The following is a 26535-nucleotide window of genomic DNA, read 5'->3' as shown; positions in this document are numbered from 1 at the left end:
ACCTCCTTCCAACAGTCCCAACCATCAACCTTTCGTACCGTAGCCCGTGGTTACCGCTCTTATATGCACACACCACCACTATACGATAACGCCACCAGGTACATTATTATTATCATTATGTATGGTTATATTGTACATTGTACCACCTGTAGTCCGACAAAAGCCTCGAGCCGAAGTCGACGCGCGTTCGCCGCCGTCCGTGGGCTCCTCACGATTTGAAATTTGAATTCAGTAACATATAACGCGCCGCAGTCTCGTGTTCACTCGTGTGGTCTATCGCCTTTATCCGAAAGAGTGATCGAGTTAAGGTCATCGATAAATTTAATGTTGTCGCGTAGGAATTATTGGGCATAACACTTAATGACCTCACCAACTCGTTAGTAAATACCTACATATAGATTCCGGTTGCTATTTAGGTATCTCAAGCATATATTTTAGCAAGTCGTTTTTGGTTTCGAAAACTCATCGGTGTCAAGACTGTCGTCTGTCGCGGTTCAGTGTGTCTATTCAATCCTAGTGCTGGAATTTTTAGGCGACGTGTTTAACCACAAATATAAGAGCGGGAAGTGAGGTAAATTACAGCAATTACTTATTGTAGTATTAGATATAGGTACATGGCTATATGCCTAAAAAACACTGTGTAGACTTAAATTATATTTTGACGCTATTTCAGAGTAGTGTTTTTGAACTTTTTAAACTTTTTTACGACCTCTCGGATTATGTATCGTACTATCGTCTATAATTGTGTATACATATACCGATATACCTATGTAACATGTTTATGGGATTACATTTTACATTTTTTTTTTTTAGGGTGTTTATAGAGTTCCTGGATTCCTTAATCACTATATAATTAATAATAATCAAGGTATCTATTATACCTAAAGACCATATTTTGAAATAGGTAATTAGATTCTTAAACCATATAAATATTATGATATTATGTATTGACCTGTGGCATAAAAACCTCTTTTTCAATGAAAATTATGGTAATTCTTTTTTCCCTATAAATTGTAAGTTAGTGGACTTTTTAAAAGTATTTATGTATTCAAATCGAATTTCAAACAACGATAGATTACTAGAACGCTAGAACGTTTAATATGATCATCGGTTTTATTATTTTTATTTTCTGAAAGCCGCCATACAGGTAGTGACCTGAATTATTTCATTAGTAGTAGGTATGCACCAAGTGTCCAAGTACGTTGTTAAGATACGTATATGAATGAAATAAAAACGCACTGATTTTTGATTGAAAAAAAGTAAGCCAAACGTCGTCTATCGCTTGACCTATGTCCGGAGATTTAACAACATCGCAGAGCGCTCGCACTATCACTACTTAAAGCTGATGTCTTGCTGTCTAATGTGCTGCAGATGGCGTTATCTAAGATATACATAGGCTATTTATTTTACTATTTGCGTTAAGGTTTGATATTTTGTCACCAAGCCACCTCATCATAATACTGCTTGTTAAAGAAATCGGGGATTATAAGCTCTTAAACAGTAAAACAATTGTTATCCAAAACTAGCCTAGTTTATCAAACTGGAATCAAAATTTCACTAATATGGATCCCGGGGCACAACGACATAGAGGGCAATGAAAAGGCAGATCAAGAAGCCAAGATAGCAGTAGAACACACTGATATACCCATATTAAATATTTCTACATTCGCAGACACAAAAAACCAAATTAAAGAACTGATCAAAATCAAATGGCAAACTCACTGGCTCGAACAAAACACCAAATTGAGAAAAATTAAAAACTCAATTTTCAGTTGGCCCAACTTCCTCTCGAAAAGAAGAGGAGGAGTAATTATGAACAGACTTCGCATCGGGCATACTCGATTAACCCACGGTTACCTCATGTCAAAAGATGAAAAATCTATCTGCACAACATGTGGTACCGAACTAACAGTCCAACATATCCTCACAGAATGCCGTCAATACACAGATGCACTCATTCAACTGAACATTCCAACCACTTTAGATGCAGCCCTCGGTCCAAATTCAGACTCTACACTACAAATCTTGACTTTTTTAAGAAAATATGAATTGTACAATTTAATTTAAACAATATATTTATGATACTTGAAAAAAAATGTCAACGTTTACGACTAATGGCCGTTGTCGCCGATGTCTTTAGATCAATAAAAAAAAAAAAATTGTTATCCCCAGCATAAAGTTTGAACGAACATTTCTTTGTGTGCTGCAGAGTACCTACATTGCTTTTTTCATATATTGTCACCCTAAATTCTAAAATAATGATATTCATTCAAACTTGCTGGGAATACGTTCTACTCAAATTTATTGTTTTATTTTCTTAGCTTTTGTTCAATTTCTGTATAAATGTATAATCTAGTACTTTTTATTTCAATGATGGACAAAAAGCATACACCTATAATTTAAAAAAATATAGTTGACAATTAAGTTTAATTCATATTAAATGTTCAAAAATAATTAAATAAATAAGTACTAATATAAACTTTTTTTTTTTTTTGTAAATGTGTCGTGGACGATGTATTAAAATTATTTATTTTTCTTGGAACACCTCAACTCGACACTCAATATACAAAATATATTCGACCTGTTCGACATATATTATTATACTATATTATGACATATACGATATACCTATACGTATAACTACACACAATTGTAGTTTGCAGTATAGCATAATGCGTGTGTGTGTGTGTGTGTGTGTGTGTGTGTGTTCGAAAACGGTGGCACACGAATTCTTATAAGTACGAGGTTAGCCATGGGGTTGGGAGGTTGGGACTGAATAAATGTGCCGACATTCGTGTATAGACGTCGGCCGTATACACGTACGTGTTGGTGGTGATTGCGTTTGACAGGTGTATGACAACGAACTAACTTATAATATACATACCTACTGATAATAATGATAATACGATACCTATGTTATTGATTATTTTCGCGAATTGAATAACTCGCACCCACTTATCGTTAGGTATTATAATAATATCATTATACATGAACGGCGGTCGGACCGTATAGTGCGCGTAGTGTGTACCCACATCGTTGTCGGCGGGTGGGTGCGGTAGGGGGTGCGGTCGTGTGCAAAGTGCAGACGCGCGTTCCAAGTTCGCACATTTATGTATGCGTCGCATACAAGTACATAATGTCATTATCATTCTTTTGGCTGGTTTTATTATTTCTATACCGCCGTGAAAATAAAACCTTGAACCGAAAGTGTACCACGTTTTGTGTCCAATAATTTTGGTTTTGGCGTGTGGTGTGTCAAACCCTTACATTTTGAGCGTTTAACTAGGGTTAAAATTCTGGGGCAGGCTGTAGATTTAACTTAAGCTGCTGACTTAAAATAACTTGAGATAGGGTTGCCTCCATATCACACTACGTCTCCCCTACATATTATACCATGTTACACATTTTAGATTCTGAGCGAAGCGTTCTCTAAACTTGTTTTACATACTACCTGACGATATATGTTTTTTTTTTTTTATGAATGTGACACAATTGTGAGCCAAGTAAATAACCGATTATGAAAATCACACAAAATTGTACACATCAATAATCGATATTATAATCTTACCATTAGAATTTTTAATGTTAATTAATTACGGATAAGTAAAAATGTATAGATCTGTAACTTGAGAATAACACAAAAAAAAAACATTTCAAAGTCAATTAATTTTTTTAGGATTAAATCTTAGTATTGGGGTGATAAGCACCTATAGTCTCTTCCTTTTAATTGTGCCACTAGGATGGATGCGGTCAAACTCTGTATAGGTAACGATAGTTTTTCCTACGTCGACTTATTTAGTTTTATTAGTTTAATCACTTAAATCGCATTTCAAACTTTCATCTTGATTTTTTTTTATTGTATTGCCTAATAAACTTGAAGTGTTCCAATAAAAATGTTACTTAGGTAATTAACATTATGTTTACCATTTATACTGTTGTAGCAATACGACAGGTATGAATTATTAACAGTTATACATTATATTTTGTGGCGCAATTTGTTTATATTTTTTACGTTTCCGATGAAAAAATCGTTATGATGTTACATAGGTAATAATGTAATATAATGTTTTTATCACACATATCTAATATATATATATATATATATATATATATATATATATAATGGAAATTAAAATTAAACTTAGGGCACCCATACAACTTGATTATTTCGTTATGATAACGCAATGTAAAAAACAATTTCGTTGTGTTATCGTGACACGAAATGTCGAAATGTACTTTATGTACATGTATCCACGTATATTATAACGAATTGTATGTTATAATAAGTTATCAGACACACGTAAAAAAATCGAATATGAATCGGACACGAATAATACACATTAATACTACAGCGAAACGCTAATTATAATTTTAAATTTTTAAATAAAGCATAAATTATTATGATAAAAAACCAAACAATGAGATAGATAATGACGGCACGTATGTTTTTCAAATAAATTCTTATACATTTAATATTTCAAAGGATTCGAATTTACTAAGCATAGCCATAAGAATCTCAGGGTCAAAGAGGCCAATATTCTAGCTCAGAATAATTGAGCTGCGTGACCCGTTATACGATACTAGGTAAAACAAAAACAAAAAATAGTTTAATTAATTTATTTATCATATTATATATTTAAGTATATTATACATAACCAGAACATACAAGTAATTGATATTCGATTTTTTAGGTAGCTACCTATATATACACACGTGTTACAGTCTATAATCTATATGTTACAGTCCTAAAATATTAAAATTTATTCAAAAATAACAAATCAATATCAACTTAAGGGGATTGGAGCATACGTATTTTTCGTATGTTTTAGACTTATAATCGATAGTAAATTACATACATACTTCGGAAAGTCAAATTTTAATTTGTAATATAATTTAAGTATAAAATATATATGAATTCTTGAACAAAATATCTTGGTATTTTAGGAAGTAGATTTTCAATTTTAAAGGGCTCTACAGGGGAAACTGTTGGACCTGGAGTACAAAGGCCCATAGACCCATAGGCCCTAAATTTATTTTTAATTTTTATATTAAATAATATTATAAAATAGCATTTTATGATCTATATAAATATAATATCCATAGGTATATAATATTTATTTAGTCATTTTTATATTTTTATATTGTATGACACTCGTTCTTTTATCTATAGATAATGCATTGGCTTTTTAGCTTCAACAATAAATTTTGACGGTGTCATAACTAAAATCGTTGTGCCTAAAGCCCGTAAAATATAATTTTAACCCAACAATTTATTAGTTTTTGTTTTTTTATTAAGATAATTAGATAAACATTATTATTATCAAAATCAATCTTAACATTTAATCATTTATGACAAATTGTATTATTAAAAGTGTAGAAAATGGCCCGGACAAACATATTATAATAGGTACAGCTCAGAATTGATGCGGGAGTCCTGGACATGTGTGTGCGTGTGCGAAATTTGCACTCGTCAGAGATTGTCCGACATGGCTTGACAACGATTTTCAGAAACATAATAATAATATATGAGTAATGTTCATTTACTACTCACACATAGACATAGTTCAAATGTACATGTCATATTATGAATTGCCTATAGATTGCTCCTTAAAACATAATAGGTTCTCTCTAGTTCTCTTAAAGAGTGCTTTCATTATTTGTATTACAAATTTAAAATTTCAGCTGTCAAAATATAACATAGAATTGATTTATAATAGTTTATTATAAAATGAATCACTAAAGTAAAGTAGTATAAATGTTTAATATCTACTAAACTATAGTCTACATATAATAATTAATACTATAATTTATATTTTGTTATGATTGTTATCCTAATATTATATTACATACTTTTAAATAAACAATTTTCGATTTTGGCTGTTAAAATTGGAAATAAAGGATGTATATTGGTAATTAGGTAGGTATAGATGAATTTTTATATTATTATATATACATCATATAATGTAATATAAGACACTAGCACGGAAGATAAGTGTAATATAAAACATTAAACTATTATTTTTGTATATTTCATGGTTTTAAACTATCCTTTTAACTTTTTTAATTTTTACAAACATTTGTTTGTAACTTACAGTTAATTTGGAATAAAATAAGGTTTTCAAATATCACCTGTCCCCCTTCCACACACACACACACACAAAATTTAAATGCTTATAACATCTAAAAGTTTTCATTAGAAAGCTTTGATTTTACAACCCTTCACAATTGTAACATAACAAATGTAGTATAAGATTATTATACACACATTATGATTTGAGAGAACTAGGAAAATGTATTTTTTGTCGAAATATTTAATAATTGTCAATAATTTATTTTACTATTATTATAATGTATTTACAATTTTGTAAAATTTTGTTGCATATACATATAATAAGGCGGTGCTACATTCAATGCACAGCGATGACTTCGGAAAATGTAAAAGTCATTGCGAGGTGTCGGCCTATGAACACGAGGGAACGGGCGTTAAATAGTAAGGTGAGTTATATTCATACCTGACCTATATAGTTTTATAGTATATATATAATAAGCCATTAAAGCTGTAATGAGATTTCGTCAGCGGCCATTCACTACCGCATTATTATATATAAAAACAATATTCCTGCACACCACTGTGACCTATAAACCTAGTAATAGCTAGCACGTCACCCGCCCTAAGTATACTAATAGCAAACAAGTCGGACACGCAATTCGCACATCTAACACCCACCCAAGTCTCTCTTAACCCCATAGAGCATTACATTGTAATATGCAGTGATTATACATGCGCCGAAATTTCGTTTTTCAATTCTATATATATTATATCTTACCCGGTGTACGGACAGAAATAGACCGTTGACCGGCTACTTAACTGCGTAATTCGTAAAAAATCGTAGTATTATAAATTATAATATGTACATGGTATATCCTAAGTATCGGTAGATACATCGTTTTCAAACACATGTGTATACTACATTATTACTATATGTAGGTACTACAGCATCACTTTATTATTCTGATTGCTTGGAACTATGTCTCGTAAATAATATTATAATTGTTTGTGATAAATTATAATCATACCTGCATAATGCCGTAGTAGTATATAATATAAAATCCATACTTTAATAATACACATAATTATCGGTTTTTGTATTGAGTAAAAAAAATCGACCACATCGTGATATATCTTGTACCTACATTTGTACGAGACGTTATGTTTGGACCTATATGTATATATTTACCGGGTAGATTACGAAAATGGATAGTGTACCAACTACCAACACATTGAACACATTACTGGGTAATGTACAACTTATCCATATGAATAGTATAATGTGTACAACATACATATTATCCAGTGTGCTGTGGATAAAGTATGAAGTCGAAAACATCAAATCATATATTATTGATCCAAAAAAAAAAATATCTATGAAGTTATTGTTTTACATTTGATGAAAAAAATTGAAAAATTAAGTAGATACAGTTATTGATTGAAACATTTAAAATTCTGTTTCAAAGTATCTTTCAGATCATTGGTACAAATATTGGGGGAGGGGGTTGAGGGGGACTTAGCCCCCCCCCCCCAATTTCAGTCAAGTCCCCCCAATTCAAAATCTATTAACTATAGTATTAATATCTATACTTATATATTATAACCTATATGAGAAGAGGGATTGAGCCAACCCCCCCCCCCCAAAAAAAAAAAAAATGTAGTCAATTTGCGCTTATGCCCAAGATTTACAATTTTTGTATTTTACATTCAAATACTCCATATAATTTTAGTTCCATTGTGAACACCCTTCTATATGTACATAATAATTTTAACTAATCACAATTGTAAGCTAATAATATAATAATAATAATATAATAATCATTTAGTTGCAAATACTGTATACCTTTAATAAATTAGTACTACCTTCTGAGTTCTGACATTAAAAATACTAATTTATTTTATCTATCAGTGGCTGTCAAATATGAGTGGGATAGATACCCACGATCTTTTTAAATTAAATTGCGTATGTTAAAAAATCAGCCATACCTCTCTCCCCATGACAAAATCATTTGATTTCCACTAATACTAATAACTAATAAGTAATAATGTCGTATCTCTTTTTAAATTTTGTGTGATTTATTTGCTTTTTACTTGTTAATTTCACGTTTTTAATTTCTAATGTCATAATATCTTAATTCCGTTAAATACACTGAATTCTCATTCTTTTCATAAGTTAATTTATCGAAACTCTCATAACATTTTTCTTTTAGAGAACACATTTTAATAAAGTAAATAATACAATTTTAATAGCCGAACAAGTGCATAAGAAAGTGCACCTTATTGAAGTTTTAAATCATACAATATCGTGTACATGTTTTATCATGATGTATATTTAAACATATTGAATTATTTTATGACAGTAATATTACCAATAATTGATATTTATAGTATTTTATTTTAACAAAACACTTTATCCACTTAAAGGTAAATAATGAACAAATTACACGGGCAATGTACAAATTAAACGTTTTAAAAATAATAATCCTACTTAACCCAATAGACATAGGTGCGGTATTACGCGATTTTCATACTCTATCCGTTGCATGGTATTATACAAGTAGAGGTATAGGTATAATACAATAAAATTATTATTTTAATGTTTTGTTGTACTGTGCGAATATCGAGTTTTCGATACATTCGCCCGAACTTATTTTACTCATTTGTATTAATACATATATCGGAACAGACAAACTCTGTCATTTATCATTATGCTATAACATATATTTTTATATTTTATCCATCGTAATTGTATAATTATTATTAATTTAACCTATATTCAGTAAGTTTTTTTAATCAACGCCCGTAAAACGTTTCAGAACGTTGTGTTTATAGACTCGGAAAAATGCACTTGTTCGATTGTCAATCCCACAGATGGTTCGGCACCGCCAAAAACGTTTACGTTCGACGGTGTTTACGGGCCCGATTCAAACACAGAACAGATATACAACGACATCGCTTATCCTTTTGTGGAAGTAAGTAATACATATTATTATATGTTGCATGTGCTTGTATACATATAATAGTTAACAAGATCGTGATGTCTTGTGATTTTCTGCAATTAATTTTGCGATATTATAGAGACAGTAACTTAATTTCAGGGGGGGGGGGGTTCAAAGGGTTAGGTTATAATCTATATATAGATTAACTGTTATTGGGTATAGGGACGAGCATCGTCTTAGATATACGCTGCACATCAATTTACTAATATTGTATTACACGTGTGTATGTCTATAGGGCATCTTAGAAGGTTACAATTGTACAGTGTTCGCGTATGGGCAGACTGGATGTGGTAAAAGTTTTTCGATGCAAGGTGTAGATTCGCCACCGAACCAACGCGGTATCATACCCAGAGCCTTCGAACACGTCTTCGAGGCAATATCCGTCACGGATGATGTTAAGTTTTTGGTGCTCGCCTCATATATCGAGATCTACAACGAAGAGGTGAGAGACCTGTTGAGCACAGACACCAAACGGAGACTTGAGTTGAAGGAGAACCCAGAAAGGGGAGTCTACGTACACGGTACACACGCGTTATTATATTATTTTAATTTTAATGATTCTACTCACTTTCATTTACATATCTTATATATGTTTATTATTTAGAGTTATCGCATCACGCCGTACAAGATGTGACTGAGTGTCAAAAGCTCATGGAACAGGGTTGGAGGAACAGAGCAACGGGGGCCACAATGATGAACGCCGACTCTTCTAGGAGTCATTCGATATTCACCATATCCGTGGAAATGATGTCAACATCCCAGGACGAGGACGATATTAAGTCAATAAAACGGGGCAAACTGAGCTTGGTCGACTTGGCGGGTAGCGAACGTCAGACGAAAACCGGAGCTTCGGGCGACCGGTTTAAAGAAGCCACAAAAATCAATCTCTCTTTGTCGGCCTTAGGCAACGTGATATCAGCCCTGGTGGACGGAAAAGCAAAACATATACCATACAGGGATTCAAAACTCACCCGGCTGCTACAGGTAAAATATAATTTTAAAAAAAAAAATGTAAATTTTCGTCCTCTCTCATCGTTTTTTTTTTTCAAATAAATTGGTCGTAGGATTCTCTTGGCGGAAATACGAAAACGTTGATGGTCGCTTGCCTGTCACCTGCCGACAATAACTATGACGAAACCTTATCGACATTAAGGTACGCCAATCGTGCCAAGAATATATACAACGAACCACACGTGAACGAAGATCCCAAAGACACAATGCTGCGCCAGTATCAAGAACAGATAAAAAAACTCAAAGAACTGCTGGAAGCATCCACTGCTCAGTTGCCAGCCAACGATATTTCTGAAAAAGAAAAATTGCGACAAGAGTATCAAGATGAAATGGTTAAGCTAAGGGAAAAGTACCAAGAAGAATATAACTCCAAGTGTCAGATGCAAGCAGATTTGAAATCGTTGAAAGAGAAGTACGATAAAAACTTGGCAAAGATCTCAAATCAAGTACGTATTGTATAAGCTGCATAAATTATTTTTTTATTTATTAAGTGTTTAGTTTTATTTTGACATGAATTAACGTGTGACATTCGACATTTTTTTTCATGTTAGTATTTATACAATATAATATATTGTCCCTATATGGACCACAAATTTGAACATACGCGTATACATGCATGTAGACTATAGTATATTTAAACATAATGTAGACAGCAGTAGTAACAATTGAATATTTATTATTTAGGTAAGAAATACTATATGAAGGTAAAATTCAAATAATTATTTAAATTAAATTAACCTGACAAGCAGACTACAAAATTCGCTTAAGAGGACGCCACACCCACATGTGTTGTCTCCGTCTTACAAACGTATAACATAGCAAAATCTGTTTAGCGCGGGACAACTTTACTCCCTTTGTATTTATAGTAGAATTACCAAAATTCCACAACGCATAGGCAAGAACTTTATCTGTGTCATAGCGTCGTTATTTTTTTAATAACATATATATAATTTAAGTTATAACCTTAAGAAAATACATTTATTTTTTATTTTTTCATTAAATTACTTAAAATTATTGGTTTGTGCTATCAAAAAAATAACGACGCTATGACACAGATAAAGATCTTACCTATGCGTTGTGAAATTTTGAAAATTCTATTATAAACATTGAGGGAGAAAAGTTGTCCCGCGCTAAACAGATTTTGCTATGTTATACGTTTGTAAGACGGAGACAACACATGCGGGTGTGACGTTCTCTTAAAGACTTCAAGTAGTTTTTATAATTTATTCTAAATTAGTTTTAATAATAAATTATTATTACACGGCATTCTAGACATCCAATTCAGCTACATAATTTTCGTGTGTACCTTATTCCGGTATTTGATATAAAATACATATGTAAATATGTCAAAGTCCTCTGCACAATCCGTGGTACACGACTGTATACGACAGATTAGAAAAAGACGTTTTTCCCTATTTTCAGAACGACTACAATTACAGGACGTCATCCCCACAACAGATTGTCGAAAAAGCGTTGAAGAGCAATCGAGTGGAACTAAACTCGTCGCAACAGGAAATACTGAAAAGGTACTATCTAATAACTTTATCATAACGCACCATTATAGTGTTATAAACCTACTAAGAAGTATATTGATTAAATTCATGACGTATCGTGTTTATAATGTATAGGTTGAAGAAATTGCAAGAGAGTATGGTCGGCGGGGAGAGAGTCAACGACAGAGAGCTGCAGGAACGTCGATTGCGCAAGAAAAAAGCAGCTGAGAGACGGTTAAACGCGTTGGCGAGAGCGCTAGCCACTGTCGAGACCGAAGACGGACCGAACTTGGTGTTGGGTGTGTACGACGACATACAGGAAGAGCTGAAGGCTAAGAACGAAGCTTTGAAGAAGTATAGACAAAAAGTATATCATATAATATATGTATTATATTATTATTATGGAATGCATTTACGACAGTATGATAAAAGTTATGATCTGACCGACCAGACGGGTCGACTAAATTATATATTGGAGATTTATCGATTCCACCGAAACAAATAATAATTATATTCATAATATATTGTATTATATTAAATTTAAGACTTGGTGTGATCAATGGAGCCAAGTGGCCCGAGTGAGTTAATAGGTATGGACTACAGTAGTTAGCAGAATCGATGAATAACATTTGATTATTTAATAAAAGTATGAATATGTAGTGGTTAAAAAAATTGGCATTAACAATAGTTGAAACTAAACTACTTTTAAATCTATTGGTCAATATTTGTACTTACTAGCTATAAACCTATAAATCTGCCAAAATATAAACAACTAATTGTATTTATTTTAAATTCACTAATATTAAATGGCTCAATGCATAAGTGTATAATATATTTAATATATTTAGATATATAATGCTTCCCTATTTTATTGATATAATATTTTATTTTTTTGTACTGTGAATTTATCCAAAAAACTGAATATTCCTTATAAATTATAATATATATTTATGAACAAAAATGTTATTTATACATTTTAAACGACATATTTCAAATGCGTCTTATATAAATTAATAGTTATATTAATATTATATAGAGACCAAGCCAATTTGGTACATACCATATAGAAGCTTATTGTTATAGATATAAAAACAAATTTAAATTAACGAATTAAAACGACTAAAAAGAATTTAAATTCTTAAATTCTTTAAAACCGTAAGCAACTATACATACAAGTACAAAATAAAAATATATTGTTTGATGTGTTTACGGTGATAGTAATATTTGAACAAAAATGTTTACCTTCTAAAAAAGTTTAAGGGGTGTTACGGTCTTACATTTTTGATTTTCAGTTGAAAGCTTCGGATCGAGAGGTGGCAGACATCCAGAGCGAATTCGAAAATGAGCGGACGGATTACCTAGAAACAATCAGAAAACAGGAGCGACAGATCAAACTTCAGAATCAAATCTTAGAAAAAATCGTGCCAACACTATCGAAAGAATGCAATTACAGGTTGGTATATTGTGTGATCAAGATATTAGGTACCACTAAATATCTCAGCTGTGTGGCCTTGTATTGAAAAGGGGTTTTCGGGAGATGATAGGGAGTACTGAGTACTTAAATACATATTTTCAGACCAATTTCAATTTTTTAGTTCTTTTGGTATGTGCGTGCGCAATACAACTTACTTTTTTTAAATGGCAACCCAAATTTTTTTCTGCAGATTCGGGTAGGGTATTTTTTTTATAAACATTTATTGTATAAAAAGTTTTTTTCTATTTTCAAAACTGACTAAGTTATAGTAAGTCAAATTTTGGCTTTGTGCATAATTCATGCAAAAAAAAGGAGTAAAATGTATTAAATAAATTTACCGTATGAATTATTTCAAAGTTTTCGCCATCATGTTCTAAACATGATTCCAATCGTCTCAAAAATGTTGTCAAAGTTGCCGCCTTGATTTGGCCCTCGCTTAAAATATCGCATGCAGCCTGTATTTTGTTTATCAAGTTCTGAAGATGATTAACAGGTGGATCTGCATAAATCGCAGTCTTCAAATATTCCCATAAAAAAAATCCAATGACGTTAATCTGGACATGACTATTTTAAGTGAGGATCAAATCTGCAAGGCAGTAACTTTAATTTAATTTTTGAGCCGACTGGAATCATGTCTAGAACATGATGGCGAAAACTTCGAACAATTCATACGATAAATTTATTTAACATATTTTAATCCTTTTTTTTTTGCATGAATTGTGCATAAATCCAAATTTTGACTTACTCTAACTTGCAGGTCAGTTTTGAAAATAGAAAAAAACTTTTTATACAATAAATGTTTAAAAAAAAATACCCTACCCGAATCTGCAGGAAAATTTGGGTTGTCATTTAAAAAAAAGTAAATTGTATTTGGCGTGCGCGTACCGAGAGGGCTAAAAAATTTTAATTGGTCTGAAAATATGTATTTAAGTACCTACTCCCTATCAGCACCCTATCACTTCATTTCAATCCAAGGTCATCCAGCTGAGAAATTCAGTGGTACCTAATATCGTGATCACATTGTATAAATGTGTGATTGTCATAACCGATGGTCCCACGTACAAACATTGGTATAACACCTCATAGGCGCAATAAAGTGTGATATTTTTCTTTCAGCAACTTGGAGAGGTTAAAAGAAGACGCAGAATGGGAGGACGATACGCAAAGTTGGAAATTGCCAGAACTGACGAGGATAAAACTACCACCGGCTTCGGGTAAACGAGGGGGAGGGATTGTTTAGATATTTTTTTCATTTTTTAACCTGTGATTATTTCGATACTTGGATGGGGTAGGTGCGTCGTCTTCGGGCTGCAGGCAATCCGTTAATTCGGTAACCGCTCCGGCTAGATTAGAAAACTCTGAAAATGTGTTGTCAATATATACGTTCCATCCGCTACAGGTTAAATGATTGTGTGCTAAACAGTAGGATCGCGTGGTTTACACTGCCCTACATACACAGCTGAAGTGTGTGCGATTTGTGCGCAATTTTAAATATTGTTTTCTTTCTATATCAACCAAACCGCCGACTCTTGAAAAATCGTTTTCGCTTATTATATTATATTGCAGGAAGCTCTTGCAGAACACGCGGTACATTATAATTTATAATATTCGTCTCGGCAACGGGATTTATATGACACTGCTATAGCTATACCTATATTTCATTTACCTATTTACATTTTTGGCCGTGCTTGTAGGATAAATTGTACAATTATTGTTTGCATCTATTAAGAATTCGTTTTTACCAGTTGACACCTGCAGTTTAACTCCCTTCATTTCGACATCGAAACGCAAATAATCAAACAAATAATATGATATAGAACAGAGGTTATTGATAGAACATTGTCAGTGTAACCGTATAACAATTAAAATATTAATAAAACATTATCTATACGGAACACAAAATTACTTGGTGCCAATAATAATGTACACTTTACCCTAAAATATATATTTTACGCTTTTAAATGAATAATATAATGTATTATTGTGGCTTCATGGCACGCGTCTTTCTTGCATATGATATTAGGCACGTTAACACAACCCGCCAACGGTTCGGCGGCGTTTAGCACGTTCGAAAACGGTCGGAGGAAGATGTCGCTGGGCATATTCAACACGCTGGCTGGTCTGTCGTTCGACAAGTCTTCCAGTTCAGACAGTAGTCGGCGGTCGTCGTCACCGGATGCCCTAGTCTACGATCAGGTGAAACGGTCGCACATGCATCACGGTAGTTAAGCCATAATCATACGACTTTCGATAAATATATCAGTCAGTCACAATCACGTCTTGTTAAGAAAGTTTTTTAATCGTATAGCAATATTGTGTGGACATCGGAAACCATTTTTTATTTATTTAAATAGTTAAAACGCATTTATGTATTTCATAATATAATCTAATGCCTAATGTTTCAGAAATATCAGAAATCGGCAGAAGACGACTTTGCCGGCAATTACTTTAAACCGAAACGAGCTACCGAGTTGCTAATACAATCCCACGGAGAGTCTGGTAGACCGTTTCATAAATGGAAAGGTATACTGTATTACTGTCTACACTAATAGCTAACTAAATATTATTAGCAAAATTAACGTACTAAGATTAAACTGTTAGTATAATAAAAAGACAGATACAAAGAATATTCCCTCTTAAATACTTAATATAATAATGTGTCATTTTATCGAACAAATACTATAGGTACATCATGCATATATTAAAGTCATAAGAAAAATATTTTATTATTACAGGACACAGACGTATATCACCAGAAACTATTGTTAAAAAACCGACGAAATTAGAATCACTTCTTCCGGTTATCGGTGACCGAAAACTACAAAAAAATACCTTGGACAGAATTTGAAAAAATGTTCCTAAAAAAAAATTGATAATAATGTGGTGTACAAAAAATAAATAAAAATGTTAAATTGAGTTTATTCTTATGTTTTCCATCTCGTAAATCGTCGACCAAATGTCATCTGCCAACAGTCTGGGTTGTTCGAACGCGGCAAAATGTCCACCATCCTTCATTTCTGTAACTCTGATCAGTTTTTTGAATTTACGATTCAAAATGTTCTTCAATGCTAACGCTATCGGCATCTCGTTTGGGAAAATAGCACAGGCCGCTGGAACTTTAACGTTGGCCCTGTATATAGTAGGTATAATAGAAAACGATCAAATCGGAATTTTTATTTATGTATAACATGAACATGTGGTGTAAAATACGCATATTGCGTACAGTGATGTATACGTACTTTAAGTGAGGGAGAGCTTGGTATTTGTTACTCGCGAACTCCGCGTACACGCGCATCGACGTGGTCATTGAACCAGTCACCCAGTATATCATTACGTTGTCCAACAGTTCGTCCGTATTGAACGTAGACAGTCCACCGTCCGGTAGATTTTTGTAATTTGTGGATGTCCAGGTGGAAAATTTTTCCAAGATGTAAGCTGCCAAGCCGACCGGCGAATCATTCAGAGCGACTCCTGCACGCATCATAGCAAATTAATAATTAAAAATAGCATTTAATTGATAATTATGAATACATAATTAAAAAAATAATTATTCGTTCCTATATAATTTGCTATAAAATAATTATACTCATTAAATGTTGAATTTTATTTTAGGAATTGTTTATCTTTTCCCACCACCAAGACCCAACTACGATCATGTTATGACTAAAAAGGTTTATTACGATCATGTAGCAGTTATAGCGAATTAATAGCACGTTTTTCATTTCTGAAATGTTAACAACAAGGTGAAATGAAAATACATACCCACTGTGTCGGGTTTGGTCATTTGTATATGCATGTACCCGGATTCTTCGAGGAACCCAAAAAACACCTTGCTCAGCGGATAAGTCCGGGATTTTTCATTCTCATTGCTGACGATTATCGAAGGCCAGTACGTCCCCAAAAACAATTTAATGTATTCATTTAGTGTCATAGACGTAGTCGATGAACACATATTTGAATGCATGCCGTATACCCTACGGTGAAATTAATAATAAATACACAATATGATAAAATGTAGTTTTATGATTAAATAAAAAATAAAATAAATAATTTTATAATTCATTGTCAATATATAGAGTTCGGTATAATAATAATATTGTATTAAAAATGTTCAAATATAAAACAATATAAAAACACTCTTAAATATTTTGCATTTCTCCAGTTAAAATTAGGGAGTAGGTATGGAAGGAAACGTAAATAGGTACCTCGTCCATATAAATATGTTCTAAGGTGATAATTTTAAAAGAAACTGAATGCTATGTCAATTTAACAGGGCGTCACACTCGCATAAGCTGTCTAAGTCTTACAAATGTACAAAAATTGCAAAAACTGTGTGAGAATAAATTGACATATAGCTAGAGGTGCTCACTGAGTATTTGATTAAAATATAAACGTACAGAAATGTGGCTCATATAATTGTGCGGAAACGATTAAACGCTCGGTGGTGATTGAGAAAATATAGTTCACATCTATATAGTTAATATTATAACATATATAGATTCGAGAATATAAATGACAGTAGCAGTGGCGCCGAACCATATTTTAAGAAGGTGGGCCGTTGGAATGTAAAAAAGTTATATGGACCACCACCCCCCCCCCCCCCCGTATACAAAACCGACTAGAGGGGGGCTTAGCCCCCACACCCCCACACAATACTCTTAAATATACCATACCGGGGTTGAGATTAATTAATTATTTTGAACTCCTATTACTCCTCTTATTTTTTACTCAATAAATTTGCACACCCCGTATTCTATACCATACCGCAAACTACGCTTTAATACAGCCATCCAATCCAATGTATAAAGCGTTTGGAAAATATCAAGTACTCTTAGTTATAAGTTAACTAGGTACACAAAATACATTTTTGTTGATTTTAGACCTTGTCCTGTTTTATAGTAATATAAATAAACAAATAAATCACTGAATAATAGTATGCCAACAAAATAAATATATGTACCTAATCAAATGCTATTATTGCTAGTTGCTACTTGTTATATATTTTAGGTTTTAATTGATTAAAGAAAAACAAATAATGTTAATAATCATAATGATAGTCGATAGATAACATATTATATTTTATTGCCTATTGTTAAATCGTAAAATTAAATTAACAGTTTTGTTAAGACTGAACTGTATGATGCCATTTCGTTTATAATGTTGTCTGGATCAACAGGAACATCCTTTTCACACGACATTAACATCAGTCCTTCAAGCCTATCTTCGCACATGGTACTTCGAAGACGTGTTTTGATCAGCTTTAATTTTGAAAACGCTCTCTCTGCAGGCGAAGCACTTGGTATTAGTAGTGTTAGAGCTATGCAAAAAGTTATGTATAGTGCAGGAAATACATAATTTAATCCTGTATTCCTGTCTTACAGTATACATTGTATAATGAGTGTACAGTTCCTTAATTTTCACCATAAAAATTATCATCGTCACTATCTTGTTCATTTTCTGTATCAGAATAGTGTACATCTGTAATTTTCTCATTTTGTGTGTGTAATTTTTTTGGTAGGGTTACAGATTTTTCTAATCCCATATAAACACTTGCAAATTGGATATATTCTCTTCTTAAATCTGCTACAGTTATATACTTACTTAAGTCCATATACTTGTTTGAAACCATTAAATGCATCAGTAGGAATTTTTATAATCTTTATAATTAAATATATAAGGATGGATCATTTATAATTTATATTATTATGAATTAAACCTAATCAGTAATCAACCTCATCCTTAAAATGCTTAGATACCCACCATGGGATCTCCACCACCCACCCATTAAAAGAAGGGTGGTGACTGCCACCCTTGATTTATGGTTTCGGCGCCACTGGACAGTAGTTATATGCCTAAAATATGTTTGCCCAATAGATGTCTTGATTCACGGGGGTTAGGGAATCTCTCACCTTTCAGGAAATAATTTCGAAATCGCTTCGGTTATGACTGATCCCCAATCGCCGCCCTGGATGTAGAACTTTTCGTGGCCGAGCCTCTCCATGAGCTTGACGAACATTTGGCCCATATGCGCCGGACCCATACCAGGCCGGGCAGCCGCCTCTGAAAATCCGTAACCCGGTAACGAGGGCGCCACCACTTCGAATACGAAATTTAAACCGTCGACCGGTGTGGTAAGCATTGGAATGATTTTGTAAAACTCAACGACGGAACCGGGCCACCCGTGAAGCAAGAGCAGCGGGATCGTCCGGGCCGTGGTTCGTGCAGGTGGTTTCACGTGTACGAAATGCAAGTCCAGACCGAAAATGTTGGTCTTGAACTGTGGCAAAGAGTTGAGATACGTCTGTCTGACTGTCCAATCATAACGGTTCGACCAGTGGTCAATGATCTTTGCCAAGTGGTCGCCGTTGAAGCCGTACTCGAAATTCACGTTCCGCAACGGCTTTGTGAACGGTCGGGCGTTCGACAACCTGTACTTCAAATCCGCGATGACCTGGGATAAACGAATATGGGGTGAATTTTTTTATTTTAAAATATGACATCATGATTGAGTCTCGGTTATATCGTGCGGCGTATAGACAAAGGATTGTAAGTTATGTGATCGGGACCATGTTTAGGATAAGAAAAACAAACAAAATTAGTACGAAAAACACGAGTAGTAACTTAAGAAGACGCCTTACCCGCATGAATTGTCTCCGTTTTACAGACATACAACATAACAAAAATTGTTTTGTGCGGGATAGTTTACTCCCTCTGTATTTATTGCAAAATTAACAAAATTCCACAACGCATAGGCAAGAATTTTGTCTGTGTAGTAGCGTTTTTTTTTCGATAACACTAACCAATAATTATAAATAATTAATTTTAAAAAAAATCAAATTTTCTTAAAATGATAACTTAAATTGTATTTATTTTACTTATTAAAAACGCTACGACACAGATAAAGTTCTTCCCTAAGCGTTGTGAAATTTTGTTAATTCTGCAATAAATATACAGAGGGTGTAAGGTATCTTGCACAAAACAGTTTTCGGTAGGTTGTATGTCTGTAAAACGGAAACAATACAATATGCAAGTGTGGCGTCCTCTTGAAAATATCCCAAGACTTTATGAAAATCATATTTTATGTATGAAAAAAACCAAATATTTTTGTTTGTCTTAAATTTTATTATTTCCTAATTGCGTTATTTATTGAAATAAATACTGATTGAAGTCAATAGTAAACTTTTTTTCAGTAAAAAAATAATTATTAATACATCAGATTTACAAATAATTAATTAACATAATAGCGGTTTTTTTGATGATTGATAAAAGTCATCGGTCAAAGGTCGAGTTTTAGTAGATACGCGATAAAAAGCAATTTAAACTTTATATACCTATAACTGATAACTGAAAAATACTTATAATAAATATTATAACTTTAAGTTATTTGCCACAATGTAAATTTGTTTCATCAGAAATGGATTTACTTTTGTCTTGGTATTAAAATAAACAAAAGTTTCATAACCAATTCTCATAATATATCAAATAGATTTTTGAATGTCTAAATAATAATTAAAATTATACTCAACACATAATAACATTAAGTGCAAAATTGTTTACAAAATTTAAAAGCATTAATAACAAGATTGCTATATACATGCCAGAGTTTGATAATTTTTATGAAAAAATGTCCTGTTTCTACTGCGGAATGTGAAAGAGGATTCAGCTTAATGAATAACATAGGTATATACTAAACTAAGAGCAATGCTTACCATAAAGAACATTTCCAATTTAATGTTTATTAATATTAATGGTTCTCCGTTAGAAAAATAGGACCACAAAGACTATGTGAAATTGTGGATGATTAATCATAGATCTGCATAAGACACTAGAAGCAAATTAAGTCGATCAGCTATCGTTGCAAATAGTGAAAAATCAAACCTTTGGAAAATACTTAAAAAATGTAACGCATTTATCCTATTAAAATATTAATTGCTTAAACAATTTATTGTTTTTAATATATCTAGTATATTGTAAAGAAAAATATTGTAAATGATTATTCTATTATTTTCTGAACATAATCAAATTCCCAAAGTATTTTGACTTTTTTTGAGTTACCTATTTAGAGCATTTAAAACTTACATTTTTTCCGTTAAAATGTTAATATTTTTTTTTTTCACTAGACTTAAAGCTTGAAAAATTAGTATGAGGTTGCGAGGTTGCCTAAATTACCTTCAGTAGAGCGGTATCAATTAGCCCACCTTTTTTACAAACTATTTGTGTATAACTAATTTATAATATACCATAAAAAAAGGTTAATATGGTTAATATACCATTAACCTACCTAGTCAACTATGATAAATATAATATTATATTAAGGCAGAAAATAGTGTCATACAATAAAAACTTATGATGGGTTTACATATTTATATATTGTGCAAAATGTATTTACTAGATGCTAATGTACTGTCGAAATTTTACGATATCATCACATACTTCGTTCGTGACGTTTATCACAAATGGTCGAATTTCTTTGGCGTTGCTACGGTGTTTCGCGCGGCCGTAATTGGATCCCCAACAAACGTCCACGGGCATTGTTTCGGGCTCTACAATGTCGATGGAAGTTTTCTGGTAAACGACTAGCACAAATGCGACTAAGGCGGCCAACAAGTATTTTAATTTTCCCATTTTCTATCGTATTTTGTATCGGTGTGCCACTATTCCTGTTTCGTACGCTGCCGGCAGCACACTGAGCTATGGCGCGAGTTGTAGGTAGGTACGTGACTACGCGAGTAAACACGACAGATAGCTTAGAATAGATAGCGTTGTTATGACTAGGTGTAAAGTTTAGGTACCTAATGGCTAATAAATAATAATGCCTTATACCTACCTAAAAACTAAAATATTATCATGATATTATCAATGCACAATATAAATCATACTATATACAGTGTTTAATTTATTTCCATCAAAAAAAGGGTTTTTGAGTTTTTTCCATTTGATAGTAGTTTAAATATTAATGTTTTGGAAAATTACTTTAAAAAAAACTTTAAACTATTACTTTTGAGTTTTGTTCAATATTTAAATATTATCTGCAATTTATCGAGTTATTGAGTTTTGAGTTGATAATAATATATTATGTAAATATTTCAAAATTTGAATCAACGTTTTTAATTAAATATTCAAACAGCTATGTATATTTTATTTTATATTTTTATAAGAAGTGAGTAGCATAGATTAAATATACTATAATATACTAGTATATTTAATCTATGTGAGTAGTAGCTTAAAGGAGTATACAGTATTATAGTACCGTAGTACACAGTCTACACACAATGTTGAAGCCTGGTGAGTGGGTCTATCAGAGGACAAAACCAGTGAATCACTCTGTATCTAAGAGCCCATGCGTGTTTGTACTATTTTAAACATTATATTATGTAGTCGGGTTACACTGTTGCCGTCTGCTACTCTGGCCAAGTCCGTGTGATGGCTATAATATGATAATCATGAATAATGCAACAGATAACTTAATAATAGTTAGGTACCTACCGGCTACCAATAGTTAGTCTTGCAAACAATTATAATACACATACAAGGTACAAAGCAATCATATTTGACCGGTTCTTTTTGGATTTTGCCATTTTGGTACCTAGTTACTTTGAAGTTTTTAACTTATATCACTGAATGTTTAAAAATGTATTTATCATTATCATGACAATATACAAAATATAAGTTACCTATAGTTAAAAAAATTATTATGTTATTATGTTCTATCAAGTGTTATGGTTTGAATTATTAACCTATATAGTATATTGTATAATATAAAAACACATTTTTCGTACGAATTTAATTAACAGTTTGAGACATTCAAGAGGTAGGGTTTACGAGTGCACGGGTTCAGCTAGTATTATATATTATTTGATATAAATAAATATATAATGATATATCAGTCATAAATAACGATAAGTATGGCACCACTATGGCCTATGATTAATCAAATTATATTAGGCCCCTACGCTGATGAAATAAAAATAAATAAATAATATTAAATAGTAGTATAATAGTATGCAGTATGCCAGTATGATTATAATATGTATCATGTATGGTATCTATGTTTCTACTCTCTTGTCTGTATTTAATATTATCATCGTTTTTAATTACCTTATTATATGTAGTCTATAATCTAGACTATCTGTTTATGTGTTAACCCTTTATAGGGCATTATAGTTAAAATATGAACAGAAATGGATGGAATTTTCAGGATAACATAACTATAGATAGAGGATACTAAAATAAATAAATAAAAAAACATATTTTTATTTGCAGGGGTTGAATTGGGGGTGGGAAGTTATGGGAAATTATTTCCCAATGACCGTTCTGCTCATACAATACTTCTATGCGGTTACAGGGAAATGATTTCCCACCGACTCTGATATTCAAAAAACTAATTTTATGTATGAATTACTATAAGAAATTAATTATTTAGCAAACACAAATATAAATATGAATGACATCAACATTGCATTTAAAAAAGTTTTCATCTGAAAAAAACTTTTTTATTATTTTTTTTGTTTATTTTATTGAAATATTTAGTTAGTGATGTATTTTTTCATTTGAAGTTATACCTACATATTCATAATCTGTAGATAATAATGAATTAGATTATACTTACTTTAAACTTTTTAAGTCAAAGTTTAGTGTACTAATATTTACTTTAAAAAGATGCTTGAATAATCACGGCAAAATTGATTATCTTTTAATCAACCGTGAAAAAATAAATAATAATGAACAAATATTAAGAGGACGTGATACCCGCATGTGTTGTCTCCGTCTTACAAATGCGTAACATGGTACATTTTTCGCTCAGCAAAACACGTGTAGCTCCGTTAACTTAAAAATTAGAGTGAACTGACCTCTTATAAAATTTAAAGGTAAGATTATTATCCAGACAACCTCATATGCTTTTTATTTTGTATCAAATTTAAAGCGAGTTATGAGTATTTTAAAATTGTACATTTTTTGTGCATCTTGTTGTATGCAATATAAAGTTATGACTAAATACAGAAAAAAATCACCGATTTTTCCATAATACGCATATTGTATATTACAGTTCTACATATAACAAATTACAATTTTTTTTCATTAATGGGAAATTATTTCCCTCTACCCTATAAAGGGTTAACTAGGTTTGTCAGCAACTCAGTGGGACGTGGCATATCATAATTAACTAACTAATTAGTTAATCATAGATTTGCCAGTATGGCTGTATAGCTACGCTATTGGGTACCTACGTATATACTTGAATGTCATATTAAATTACGTATGAAATTTCATAATCTTAAAAAGATCTTAAATGATTGCTATTTGGGCAAGGTAAGTACAAGATATTTTTCGAACAGTTGGTATACCTAAGTGTCCTAAGTACCTAAAACTATATTGAAAGAAAGTATCTACCCTTGCGTTCGACCAATTTGGCAATAGTTACGTCCCTTATTTTTTTAAAACTTGAGTAGTTAGATGAAATACTTTTTAATTTATGAATAGGTTATATTGTTAAATTTGATAAACTTAAATATAGTTAAAATGTCTATATATAATGATGTTTATGCCTATATTTGTCTATGTTTATAATGTCTGGAGGGAGGGATGTTTGACGGGATGGTCCTAGTGGCCGTTACACCCGAAGAAGAAGTTTATGTCTATATGTATATGTTAAGATATACAAACAATATACAATTTTAAAATACACATAACTCGCTTTAAAATGAGAATATAATAAAAAGCCATCCATAATAATGTAACCTCTAATTTTTATAAGAGGTCAACTCACTCTAAATTTTAAACTAACGGAGCTAAACGTGATCTGCTGAGCGAAAAATTTGGTATGTTATGCACTTGTAAGACGGAGACGACTCATGCGGGTGTAGCGTCCTCTTAATACCTACTATTTATTGATCTCTATACTTGGAATATGACGTAATAAGCTTTTATTATTTAGAAAAAAAACAATTTAATTAGTCAGCGGCGTAACCAGGATTTTTTTTTTTTGGGGGGGGGGGATCAATTTTTGAAATTAGTAAAATATAATTTAAGACTTTTTGATTGAATATTTGTAGCCATTACAATAATTTTTTAATTTTATAAACATTTCGGGGGGGGGGGGGCTGCAGCCCCCATAGCCCTCCCCCTTGCTACGCCACTGTAATTAGTTATATTACAATAATTTAGGCCGTAGATTAGTACCTAAATATCAATTACTTTTCGTTGTTAGGTACAATATTTTACTTCCAATAAACAACATTGGTTATGTAGGCTTATCATCAATCATAATAATTATCGCTGATCACTAACAAAATTATTTCTTTTATTACAAACACATCACTTTCATAATAAATTAAATTAGTTGCATCACTTCCTATATTAATATATAGAATATAGATTATGACTGACATTCACAATAATAATAAAAAAAAAACGGGTAAGTGGATGTAACTCTGCCGTACAGTAGGCTAAAAGTGGGTTGTTTTGAATAAAATGTGAAATGGTGTGTCAACGGTGATTTGTTTTAGAGTTACACCAATATCCAAAATCGATTTTTCGTAAAACTTCCTGCTCTTTTGGAAACTACAAGGAATTTTAAGTTTTGACCTTCCAATGCCAAAATCGAAACATTATTTTTACAAACTGTAAAGTCAAAACATTTATCGCTCCGCTCAGAATCTAAATTATTTGAATACCTTTTTCTTTGACAACTGTTGAACTAATGTGTATGATTTTTGAAAAAATAATCAAATGAACAATATGACAGAATTAACGGAACTGGTATAGTGAGCGGTGAAACTCGTTCGATGGACATTTTTATTTTTTCGGTCCTCGCGGCAGAATTAAAACCGTGTGCACTGCACATGTGCAGTACTTTTATTCAATTTTGCACCCTACTAGGTCAATTTTTTTTTTTTTCTATTAAAGTATACACAATATATAAATAAGTAAAAATATACAATCTGTATAACATAAATACAATAAGTAATTTGGATAACAATTTTTACCAGACTGGACAGCTTGAGGGAAGGGAGAGTCCATCATTGACACTACTAGGTCAATTATTTAAAAATATTGTGGGTATAACCCTTAACCTCCTCCCTGGACACGCCACTGAATATTATTGTTATTTTTGATTGCAAACCAAAATTATATACTTTTATATTTTTAACTAATAATCATTATTTATTTGTGTATTAAAAGTTGTTTATTGGAGGAACAAATATGAAATTTGTACATCTTAAAATTTTGAGTCGTAGTGGGCTGCAGATCTCCCAAAATGTTTACAATTACTAAGGTCTTTTTATAAGAATATAAAGTTCATAGGAGGATATTTTGCATCAATGTTTTGTACTTTTGATGTAATTAGAGAATTAGATCCTTCCTTACTTGTTCGATCTAAATGTGATACCTACATTAAATTTAAGGGTTTATTTTAATGTAATTATTTTTCTAATAGTAATTTAACAGTCATTTTAATAATTTATTTGATGATCTAGGGTTCGTTGAGTAACTGAGCAATCCAGTAGC

At 32.0% G+C, this 26535-nt stretch overlaps 2 protein-coding genes and 1 long non-coding RNA gene across 6 annotated transcripts; 1 reads left to right on the top strand and 2 right to left on the bottom strand.

The window, feature by feature from the left end:
* Nucleotides 1-139: 139 nt before the first annotated feature.
* Nucleotides 140-15947, top strand: Kif3C (Kinesin family member 3C). 4 transcript variants are annotated; one of them, XR_016190621.1, is made up of 13 exons: nucleotides 140-571; nucleotides 6396-6495; nucleotides 8866-9021; nucleotides 9284-9569; nucleotides 9653-10032; nucleotides 10113-10505; nucleotides 11482-11585; nucleotides 11688-11919; nucleotides 12845-13005; nucleotides 14143-14240; nucleotides 15050-15247; nucleotides 15432-15549; nucleotides 15762-15947. XR_016190621.1 is itself a non-coding variant. In XM_089221696.1 (13 exons), exons 2-13 carry the CDS (start codon nucleotides 6421-6423, stop codon nucleotides 15872-15874), a joined length of 2289 nt encoding a protein of 762 aa, XP_089077822.1. In that variant the 5' UTR covers nucleotides 141-571; nucleotides 6396-6420; the 3' UTR covers nucleotides 15875-15947. The 4 variants fall into 4 exon arrangements, 2 of the variants coding, with proteins under 2 accessions (XP_089077822.1, XP_089077823.1); XM_089221696.1 differs by having other exon boundaries at nucleotides 141-571; nucleotides 15050-15222; XM_089221697.1 differs by lacking the exon at nucleotides 15050-15247 and adding an exon at nucleotides 14319-14425 and having other exon boundaries at nucleotides 141-571.
* Nucleotides 15656-21779, bottom strand: Jheh2 (Juvenile hormone epoxide hydrolase 2). Its single transcript, XM_015509482.2, has 5 exons — nucleotides 21460-21779; nucleotides 18936-19477; nucleotides 16789-17000; nucleotides 16266-16497; nucleotides 15656-16156 (listed from the first exon to the last, which is right to left on the bottom strand). Exons 1-5 carry the CDS (start codon nucleotides 21649-21651, stop codon nucleotides 15934-15936), a joined length of 1401 nt encoding a protein of 466 aa, XP_015364968.2. The 5' UTR covers nucleotides 21652-21779; the 3' UTR covers nucleotides 15656-15933.
* LOC149058832 (uncharacterized) lies at nucleotides 18078-18928 on the bottom strand. Its single transcript, XR_016190623.1, has 2 exons — nucleotides 18406-18928; nucleotides 18078-18343 (listed from the first exon to the last, which is right to left on the bottom strand). It is a non-coding gene; the product is annotated as an uncharacterized LOC149058832 (long non-coding RNA).
* Nucleotides 21780-26535: the final 4756 nt, after the last annotated feature.

The sequence above is a fragment of the Diuraphis noxia genome, unplaced genomic scaffold (assembly GCF_037042655.1).
Source record: "Diuraphis noxia isolate RWA-SAM2 unplaced genomic scaffold, SU_Dnox_SAM2 contig0002, whole genome shotgun sequence".
Taxonomy (NCBI): domain Eukaryota; kingdom Metazoa; phylum Arthropoda; class Insecta; order Hemiptera; family Aphididae; genus Diuraphis; species Diuraphis noxia.
The sequence above is the reverse complement of the archived record's forward strand: the minus strand, read 5'-3'. Positions and strand labels throughout refer to the sequence as shown.